The 10,940-nt window shown below is 36.7% G+C and overlaps 2 protein-coding genes and 1 long non-coding RNA gene across 4 annotated transcripts in view; 2 read left to right on the top strand and 1 right to left on the bottom strand.

Moving 5' to 3' along the window:
- The first annotated feature begins 2,243 nt into the window (after positions 1-2,243).
- LOC148850800 (uncharacterized) lies at positions 2,244-3,356 on the top strand. Its single transcript, XR_016099992.1, has 2 exons — positions 2,244-2,809; positions 2,897-3,356. It is a non-coding gene; the product is annotated as an uncharacterized LOC148850800 (long non-coding RNA).
- Positions 3,357-6,711: 3,355 nt separating this feature from the next.
- On the top strand, positions 6,712-7,503 carry LOC148850799 (Heavy metal transport/detoxification superfamily protein). The gene is made up of 3 exons (XM_088944180.1): positions 6,712-6,892; positions 6,974-7,052; positions 7,126-7,503. Exons 1-3 carry the CDS (start codon positions 6,863-6,865, stop codon positions 7,401-7,403), a joined length of 387 nt encoding a protein of 128 aa, XP_088800306.1. The 5' UTR covers positions 6,712-6,862; the 3' UTR covers positions 7,404-7,503.
- Positions 7,504-8,577: 1,074 nt separating this feature from the next.
- Positions 8,578-10,940, bottom strand: part of LOC148850798 (GTP-binding protein, HflX) — a 31,823-nt gene continuing 29,460 nt past the window's right edge. For both annotated transcript variants that reach the window (XR_016099103.1, XM_088944176.1), the window contains exon 12: positions 8,578-8,910. Coding sequence is in view for 1 of the 2 variants with exons in the window: in XM_088944176.1 (XP_088800302.1) it covers positions 8,818-8,910 (93 nt within the window). In the remaining variant the exon portion in view is untranslated. The remainder of the gene's footprint in view (positions 8,911-10,940) is intronic.

Here is a 10,940-nt window from a genome sequence, read left to right as displayed (position 1 = left end):
ACCCCACCGGTTGACTGATGTGTATCCTATGTGATGCTTATCTGTCAGCACATACATGAAATAGTGATGAAAATCACCTTACCAAACAGCATAGTGTTTCTCACTGCCTATTTGAAAGAAACATCTTTTTATGAAAACAGGTCTTGAAAGCATAAGCGTTTTTTCTTGAAGATCAGTCCAAAAAAATGCCCATGCTTCTAAACACCATGATAGAAGTTCAAACTTCTCTATGATAATTAATTAATAACAATATAATAACAACATTTTTTTTTGTATTTATCCTTTTGGAAGGATTTGATTGGTTAGACTAGTGTTGGAGGTTAGCTTTTAGACTTCACGGCTATGGAAGTTTCATTGTCTGAGATATGGTTTTGGAGGCATTATCCTTCACTGTTGGTGTTTCCAAACAATTTTAGAGATCTAGATGTTTAGATTTTTTTTTTTCTGTTCAAATAATTAGTTTATTTTTTTTCTGATATTTTTTGAAGAGCTAACAGCCTATTCCCAACCCAGGTGCAAACGGGATTCAATCCTAAATCTCTACTGGCAGGAAACCTTACCAACCAACCAGCTGATTGGCATCTTGTCTGTCAACTAAATGGTTTAGTTTTCTGTCTAATCAAGTAGATGACTTCTTTCGTTTTTGTTTCTATTAATGTTGTTTAGTTTTCTGTTTGTTTATTCTTGTTGTTGGTATTTTGGTTGTATTTTGAGCAATATTTATTAAGGTTTTACTACTTGTTTGTTAATACGGACTCTTGCATTTTTTTTTTTTTTTCATGTAATTGTATTCAGTCTTGACGTAGAGTGAATAGAAGTGTAGGAAAAAGTTGAGATGGGGTTGCAAATGAAAAGCCCTAACTTGCTTTGCATTTTTTTTTTTTCATGTAATTGTATTCAGTCTTGACGTAGAGTGAATAGAAGTGTAGGAAAAAGTTGAGATGGGGTTGCAAATGAAAAGCCCTAACTTGCTTTGCACGGCACATGGGGAATTGATGGAGGAACGTCGTGACAACTATGCCACGACACGTGTAAGGAACTCGGTCGTACTTGGTGAAATTTCTACTCTAGTCTAATAGGTAATAATTTTATAAAATAAAAAGTAATAATTTTATAAAATATCAAAAAAGGGCATTCGAACTGTTCATTGTCTTCCTCTTTCTCTGCCTGTATTCATGCCAGCCATTTCAACGGGTAAACGGCAGCCTGCGTTGGCTTCATTCCCTGCAAATCCAGCACTTAGGCTGTCGTCTCCAGACGCTAGCCCGCGTTGGCTTCATCGTCTTTCTGCCTTATTCATGCCAGTCATGAGGGATACCGTCTGAACATTGCCGATTCAGCCATGGCCGGGGTGGACAAGACCAAAGAGCAGGTTCATTTGTTCCTTTTTCTATCTACGCCGTCTGATTGATAGGAAAGTAAGATGATCGATATCGGCGATAATCAGCAGCAGCTGGATGATAGTAACAGAGGAGGCAGTGGTAGAAACGCAGGCAACACCGGTCTGGCGTCTGGAGACGACAACAGAGGAGGTAGTGGTAGAAATGTAGGCAAGACCAGTCTGGCGTCTGGAGACGACGGCCTAGGTGCTGGGTTTGCAGAGAATGAAGTCAACGCGGGCTGTCGTTTACCCGTTGAAATGGCTGGCATGAATACAGGCAGAGGAAGAGGAGGACGATGAACAGTGCGATTGCCCTTTTTGATATTTATCTCCAAAAGTTATCTTATTTTAGTTATTTTACAAAATTATTATTTTTTATTGATATTCAGGGTAGAAAATTGCCCTTATAAAACCCCCCAAAAAATAAAATTTAGTACAACTCAGCCCAGCGGAAGATCTGACAGCTCCACCAGCATCTGCACGTAAAGAACGCAAAATTTCAGTGTAAATAACCAAAGAATGAAAATATCTTGACCACAAATTGATAGATGTGTTAAAGTAGCAAACCACGTGTAAAAGCTAAAAAGTGAAATAAAAAGTGCACAGCTGGAAACCTAAAAGTTCCGAACGCGGACCCATTTCACAGCTCTTACAACCGCACAACCAGAACATCTCCGTATTTATATATATTATATTTATGGGAAGATAATCCCAAATGAACGGTATTGTGGGGCGCGCTCCGTACAATCTAATGCTAATTGTCAGTTGCCACAAAGACTTCGAAAAGTGCGAGTTTCTTTTTCTGATTGGGCCGTGAAAAAGTGCACTTGTTCAAGAAGAGAGAGGATGTAGATAATAAGGATGGGGATGAGTGAGTAGTGTGTCTGCAGTACATCTCCGCCCCACAGCACATCTCCGTCGTGTATTAATAATATCTCCCGAGTATCAGAATCGATGATTTTATCTTTGGGAAATGTTTCCAATACACGGCGGAGATGTGCTGTGGGGCGGAGATGTGAACCCGTGTATCTGTATCCGTAAAAAAGCCAAATTAACTCGAATCAATCCTGATCCAGCCCACCCTTATCGAACGATAAATACGCACTTCATCGTCCATCCCAATCCATTCATTCCTTTGACGTGTTAACACTATCCCTCCAACCCCAATACCCCTATATATATTATCTCATCTGGCCGGTACTCTGTCCTCAAACACAAACCGTTTTTCTCAAATTCAGGCCTTTGTATAAATAAGCCATTCTCGATCCTTCCCCTTTCACTCTCTCCATCTCCTCCTCTCTAGTCTCTTCAAACCAACATCAACATGGCCGACTTCGTATCGGATCCCACCTGGCACAGTCCAAACAAGGAAATGGAGGACTCAACAACCTTCGATATGAGTTCTCTCAGAGCCAATCTTCCTCAAAAGTAAGTGTCTGAGATAATCCATTGTTGCTTACAGACCTTTCTGCTTAATTTTCCATTAACGTTGTATTTAATTGTTTGCGTTTCCAGCAGAAAAGGGCTGTCGAGGTACTACTCGGGGAAATCCCGATCGTTCTCGTGTATGTCTGGCGTTGAATGTGTTGAAGATCTGAAGAAGCAACAACTCATCCCTGATGCCAAGAGGAAGAAATATTCTGAGAGGCAGAGACAGGGATTGATCTTTCCTCCGTTTTCATGCCGAAGAATATCAAGTAGCACCCAATGTGCTACGCCTTGTATCGGTGCTTGAGAACCACGCCCAAGCAGGAAAATAAACAAGCAACCTTTTTCATCTTTTGTTCTTGTTCTTCTTCCTTTTTTTTTTTTCTTCCTCCACATTTTAGTCTTGATGGGGGGTTTTCTATGTTGAATCTTCTGTAAATTATTTATGCCGGTTTCCAGATATACAGGTTAGAACAGCCAATTAATTTTGTGTTTTGTCTCACAGGAATGTAGTTATGAAAGGGTAAAATTTAACCTGGTTTACAAATTAGATTAGAATTAACAGATTTCTAATTTTAGCAACTACATTGTGGCAGTTATTTCAATGCATTCCGCTTCACAATTGGCAACTGCGATTCATTTAGATCCATTTTATTCATTGATGAGACTTCAGATAATATCTGGTTTATAAAGAATAATTAAGGTTGCAAAAAGATGCAGTTAAAATGGAGATGTATGTGGGACTGGGAGAACATTTAGCTTGAGCTCGATCTATACCAGTGGTTTAACATATAGGAAAATAATCAAGGACCCACTGTTTGATGGCCCCACCCAAAAGTTCAAAACATATTCTGTACCAAAAAATCAACATGGTTGGATTGTTTGATATGTATTTGATCCCTGACACCAATCGAATTGCTGGGGGGTTTTTCAGTTTTAGAGAGTCAAGATAGAAAGGCAGTGGGGTTCTTTTCAGAGCGGATTTCCACTTAATTTACATAAAGAGAAGAACTTTTTTATATAAAGAAGAGAAAAAAGTAGTGTAAATTAATAAATTTATCGATTAAAATATGCAAAAGAACTCTTGAAATCATCCTTAATGATTAGAAACAGCTCAAATATATACTTACAGGCATTTGAATCACAGTCAACATTCAAAATCTGGTTTGCTTCTTTATTTAATTTGATGACTTCATATGATATTTTGGATCAATAGCTAGCCGCCTGGATGGTAAATAATTTTCTTTTCTACATAATTTCCGTCTAATTGGTACTGTAAAAAAGAAAGGAAATATCCATTTATCTTTCCTTCTTATGTCTCTCTTCTAGCATTTTTTTTTCTTGCCTTATTGTCACTCTAACAAATTAAAACGATGTAAAAAAATCTCTTTATTATTTTTATTTTCTTTTCATTCATCGGTTCAATAGCTAGATGATATACATTGCAAACTAAATGAGCATAAGCACTAAATCCAAGAGGTTTCCAATCAATCCAGTCGGCAGCTGAAATGGGGTATAGATTGAATTTTCACTCAGATGAAGTGGGGTTAGAAGGGTTAGGGGTAGAGAAAAAGAAAATGGGTAAAAATCGTAAGAAAGGATTTAAAAGTCAATAATTGTTGATATAATAAGGCTTGAATGATGATCATAAAGGTGCATTAATAATGGAATGAAGGAGGAATCGGACCAAAAGTGGTCCATTTTAGCACCAGTTAATATGCAAATGCGACCACATTACTCCTCTGCGATACCAGGGGCCTAGTATCTGTGTGCGATTTGACTTTGTGTGCTCCTGTCCTCCCGTCTATACTGTAGACTGTACAGTGGTTTTGGAGTCTTGGACTCTTGTTAAAAAGTTGCCAAATATAATAATAGCATTCTGCTCTGCTGCGCCCGTCGTCCATTAATTAAATAATTAAAAAGCAAAACAAATAATAAAAATCAAGTTCAGGACTTCAGGGATTGCTGGGAACTGGGAAGTAAAAACCAGTGGCGCCCAATTCTTTGTAATGTATTCTGAGGTAAACGGTTTTTACAAAAGGTGGGGGAATCTCGTCCTTCTCAAAAAAAGAAAAAAAAAATACCGAGCATACGTGGAATGGTTGAAGACCACTTGGTCGCCCGGTAACAACTAAAAATAATATGGAAGAGGTAAAAAGAAGAAAAGAAAAAGAAAAAGGAAACAATGGGCTGGGAAAGAGAAAATGGTTCGCAGTTGTAAACTCATTTTGCTCACTTATTTAATTATTTGTTTAAATCCACCGATTATAAAATTCAATATTCGAATTTAATTTGATATTTGAAATTAACATTTTAATTTGAATTCGATTAAATATTTGATTTGATTTAAATTTGATCAATTAATTATTATATATTTTATTTATATAAAGTATATAATTATATATATAATTTATTCCGATTAACTATTCAATATGAATAGGATATTCGGCTGATTAGATATTCGAATTATCCAAATTTAATTCGATTATGTCAAATATCGAATTCAAAATCGAATTTCCAAATTTTATTGACACCCACATCAAGAATCAAAATTACAATTTTGTATCCATCAAATAGATAAGTAATGCATTCTCCTTATCATACGAAACTGTTAGAAAAAACAAATATCCCTCCTTAATCGTTGCAGCATGGCAAATAAACACTCATAAATCAAAATTACAATGTTTGTACGCAAACAAATGCAGCCTTTGTTACAAAAGAAGGATACTGGTAAATAATAATTGATTTGTTACGCTATAAATTGGAACTCAGGCTGTGTTTGGGAACTGAAAATCCCGATTCAGTGCAAATATGAGTTCTGGTTCAATTTTACTAGTATTTGGCAAGACTATATTTGTGTTTTGATAGAAAATACAATTTGCAAGGTACGTTTAGAATCAAAAGGATAAATAATTTTACATCTAAAAAGATGTAAACATTTGCACTCAAATTGATCAATGTTGTTATATTTCAACATAGGGATTCGTATTTGCATCCATTACAATCATAAGTGTATAAAATTATTAGCATTACTCCAGGGCGAAAGGTTTTATAATCAGGGTTTAGTTTCAGTCCAACTGCACCAAGTTCATGGGCTGCAGCATTCACAAATCCTGGTAGCTAGTCGAAAGTTGAAACACTGTTGGTGTAGTTAGTTGACAGGCTCCTTGCATCTGCTACTGCTTCTCATAAATTCCAGTGTTTATGGATGACAAGTAGTCACCTTTCTCAGTAGTACGTTCATAGTTCATACCGTTTATTGCAACCCAAGATCTGAACTGAATTCAAGCGCAGGGCCGGATACAAAAGTGACTACGGCTCCTCATTTCCTACACTTTGTATTAATTACACTTCACTCTGTGATATATGTCCTCTTAGACGTGTAAATACCCGTAACACATGTGATGAGACACTTATCAATCTTCACCGAATGGAAGTGAAGGGGAAAAAGTGTATGAGATAACGATGCCAAATAAGTACTTATAAAACCCAATTGGGTAAAGCAGTTTTTAACAAAAAATATTCTTTGTTGCCAGACCAGATCGGATCAAATCAAATCATTGGGATTTTGATGTACAGATTGGATTAATGTTTGGGTTTTAACTTGGGCAAATGGGCCTTGAAACATACGCCATTGAAGCGGGCCGTGATGGACAATTTGTCACGGCCCACGGTAGGCTTCTCATGTAATTACGTACGCTACCGTGGGTGTGGGATGAGCTTAACCTAAATTAAGCCTCTTCACTTAAAGGGAATCGATTTTCCTGATTGGAGGGAGTCCGTTACAACGAAAAACTCTCCTCTCCGGCTGATGTTTTATATTCCTTTGGATCAAAATAGAAATTAATGTATGCACCACCAGTATTAGCTATAACTCACTGTGTGGCCCAGATTTTTTTTTTAACACAGAAAGGTTTACTACCACCATCGAAATGTGAGTGCGTGAGAGAAAGAAACAGTAGCTAATTCGTAATTGATCTTCCTCGTATCGTTTGTCAATTTACCAAATTATCTCGGCGGTGCAAACTTTGGGTTTTCCATTTTGTATTTTTAATGGCAGATGAGAAAAAAAGCTTAGACAGAGTAAAGTTATTAAATCTACATTTTCCTTGATCTCCATTCTCACATGTACATTGCTCCTTGTTGATTTTTCTTTTTCAACAGGTTACTGTAGAACTCAGAGTTTCTATGCACTGCAATGCATGCGAGAGAACAGTTGCTAAAACCCTTTCGAAATTTAAAGGTATTAATCTCCATTTCTATCATTTTAACTGTCGTACTTAAAGGCCATTAATTGAATCTTAAAATTCAACTAGGGGTGGAGAAGTTCTCGACAGACATGACAAACCAGAAGGTTATAGTCATAGGACGAATCAACCCTCAAAAGGTTTTGAAAAAACTTAGAAAGAAGACAGGGAAGAGAGTAGAGATTGAGATGGACAATGACGCTTCAAAAGACACATCTGATGAAAAGGATTTAGCATTGGTAAATTGTTCAAGTGAAGGGCAAAATTTATTGACATTTGAGGATTGGGAAGATAGTGTGATCTTCATGTTTAGCGATGAGAATGCGAATGCGTGTATAATACTGTAGAGTATGTGGAAGCAAGTGTTGAAATGTAGTTATGACTACTGGACTCTGTACATATTCCACCTGAAGGGAAATCTTCTTCAGCAATTGCAACCTTCCCTAATTCATAAGGCTCCGTTTGTTTGCAGTTTGCACCATTTGCACTGGTGTAAATGTATAAAAGTGCAAATGGGCTGTGTAAATTCTGGTTCATTTTGTTTGTTTGTGACTTGTGAGTAGTAAAATGGGAAGTAGAATGATGTGGTTCCCATTTTATATGAAAGAGAACGGAGGTAGGAAGAAGGCTTTTGCTCTGAGAAGAATATAATAGAAAGTAAAACAATGTGTTCCCTACTTTAAATGTGAGAGAATTAATGTAGGAAGAAAGTGGTGCAAATTTTGCATCAGGAAGAGGTGCGAATGATGGTCACAGACAAATGTGTGCAAATCCAAGTGCAAATCCAAGCCATGTACAAAAATTTGCATCCGCTTCAGATTTGCACTCCAAACCAACAGAGCCTATTATATATACAGTTAATGGGCATTCTGAATGTATATTTCACAACGGATTGGTCCAAATGTTAAGAATTGTGTTTCAACTTTCAAGTTAATAACATATACCAATAAATTTAGGTTAAAAATGGTAATTAAACAATCCAATGGAATAAGCAGTTAAGGCAAACAACCAGGTTAGCTATATGGACTCACCATTCGCCAACTTCCATGTACTGATGTGCCATGCAGTAAGCCATCAAGCTTATCTGACGACTACCCTGGCCACTGCCATAGTTAAATGTATTGATGAAATAGAAAAACAATAAAGTAAAATAAGAGGGAAGTAGTTTCTCGGATAATTTGACCATATGCATGTAGGCCCTATACATTCTCAATACAGCTTGCCAATGGAGAAGCTGGTTATGCTCTGTAAATCAGACCATATGCATGTTTGAATCCCTTACCAGTAAAGTAACAGTACTGGGCGGTCTGTCAAATTCTTTTATTGATTAAGAAAAGCTGGTTATGCTCATCTGGAAGACTTGATCAATCAGTCTAGACTACATTTCTCTTGATTGCACAACTGATCTAAATTCAATGAACTGACTGCAAGTAATGGTTGTCCACTTAAAGTCAAATTTCTTACACATAATACAAGAGATGTTTCATAAAAAGATTTTGAAAGGATACAGAAGAAATGTGGTTTTGTAAGCAGAAAAAAATGCAAGTTGCTATTTCATTAAAGTTGATAAAATGTTACAAGAAGATAGAACATGCACCAACAGTTATGTACAATAAGCTACACAGGTGTTACAGCACAAGGAATGAGAGGCATGGAACCAAAATTCATTTGGTTATGTGACATGCAATGTTAATAGAAGCTGCAAAAGGCTGGTATCATTACACTGGAAATATTGGATTAATCATCTGGGCACACTGGTTATTATGATTTACAGAGTTGCCTCATTGGTGTGAGTTGCCTTGCAAGCGGCAGGGGCACATGTGCCCTGATTAAAGTCCCATTTGCTGTGTATTCCTATAAGAAAGTGAAAAGTGATCAACAAAAAAGTTAGTGCAACAAATTTGAACAGTAAAATGGCCATATCAAAACTAGAAACAATGAAATAATTTACAGTTCTGTGGAACTTATTGAAAACATTTACATTTCTGTGGCTTACTAGGCAATGACTATTTAATCAGGCTTTCCTGATGAATCTTCATTTTTTTTTTCAATCAGTTTAAACCTTTAGTAAGTTATGAAAAAGAATAGCATATACATAGAAGGTGCCTACCACCCTGTCTTGGCCTAGCCCCTGCTAATCACCCTACAAATCTTGATAAATCTTCATTCATTTACACAAGGACCTTGTGAAATGAGTCAAAGGATATGTAGAAATAAATCAGGTCATGAGAGCCATAAAAAATGGTGAGTTTCAAAAGTGAAGTTCAGTAATTTAGTTTGACCATTACCGAACATTCTGTTTCATCTGAAGGGCGGCTATCTTTGAATGCCTAGAAAGCCTTGGATGTGATTCTTATCATCTTAACTAGGATCAAGTTGCAGAAAGAAAACAAAAATGAGGGACCAAATTTCAAATATCAGAAAATTTGAAGCAAAGACAGTCAGCTGAATGACCAAGAGATAACTCAATGTGACCTTTTCCAGTACCTGTGTTTGATTATTCATAACAATGGAGAGATTGAGGAGGATGACACCCATAGAATTAGAGCAGGATGGGCAAAATGGAAGGATGAATCCAGAGTCTTATGTGATAGGGGAATACCACTTAGATTAAAAGGAAAGTTTTATGAAGTAGTTGTAAGGCCAGCTATCCATATGGAGCAAAGTGTTGGGTAGTCAAGAAACAACGTGTGAAAAAAAAAAAAAAAGCATGGCAGAAATGCATATGCTAAGATGGATGAATGGAAAAACTAGAAAGGATAAGGTCAGAAATGAAGTCATCCAAAGGAACCTAGGAGTAGCTCCAATAGGTGATAAAGTGAGAGAAAGTAAACTAAGATGGTTTGATCATGTGCATAGAAGACCATTGACAACACCCATAAGAATCGATTTGTTGCAAGTTGAAGGGGCTAGAAGGGATAGGGGTAGACCAAAAAGGGTGGGTTGAAGTAGTAAGAAATGATTTAAGCTCCCATTAACAGAATGGAATGGCAAAATAGGATTCATGTAGGCAACCCCATATACTTGGGATAAGGCTTGGATGATGATGAATGGAAACCATGAATCAAACAAGTTGCAATGGAAGGATTCCTCATCTAGCTGAAATGTGATTCACTATAAGTTTTATCCTTAGCTCAAACGATACAAGACTGGCAATCAACAAATGGACATAAAGGCAATTCAGAGAAAGTACAAAAGCACAAACCTACTATTTCGTTGTGAAGGTAAAGCAAGGCCCATATACCATCAAGGACATTCTTAATGGAACGGAACAATCAGTGGAGCTCTTCTAATTGTAGAGTGAGCTTCATCATGAGATTTATCTTGGTTCAGATGATCCAAGACAAATCCTAAATGATGTGAAAATAATTCAGGTATTTGAAGGAAGTGAATAAACAAGAAGCTTCTAATGCATCATAAACTAAACAACATAGCCAATTCCAGTGCCTATCAATGATCTCTCTCTCTCTCCCCCCCTAAAAACAACACTTTGCTGTTATTATACTTCACCCATTGACAATTTCTTTTCTTCACAAACAACACCAGCAGTACTCTTGTCACAATGTTTTGAGTTCAACTAGATATATCCTGTTCCACCAATCAATTCTAATAGAACCATATTTTCCATTAGAGCATCCCCTTTTAAATATTTTCTCATACATAGATGCTTTTCTGTGATCTTCCCATCCTTGTAGAGTTACACCAAAGTAGTCCTTTCCATTAGTTCCTGTAGTCTTCATTGTACAATTAAATTTCTATATAAACATGATATAGTACATTTATAATTTCATTTTAATTTTTTTTGATAAATGAAAGTAATTTTATTGAATGAGTATCAGAAATACATGCAGCCTAGGAAGAGGCACAAGATGTTACCGCCCCCA

The sequence above is a fragment of the Nelumbo lutea genome, chromosome 5, assembly GCF_056320005.1.
Source record: "Nelumbo lutea isolate HS-2025 chromosome 5, American lotus-T2T, whole genome shotgun sequence".
Lineage (NCBI taxonomy): Eukaryota > Viridiplantae > Streptophyta > Magnoliopsida > Proteales > Nelumbonaceae > Nelumbo > Nelumbo lutea.
This window is presented reverse-complemented; position numbering and strand designations above follow the sequence as displayed.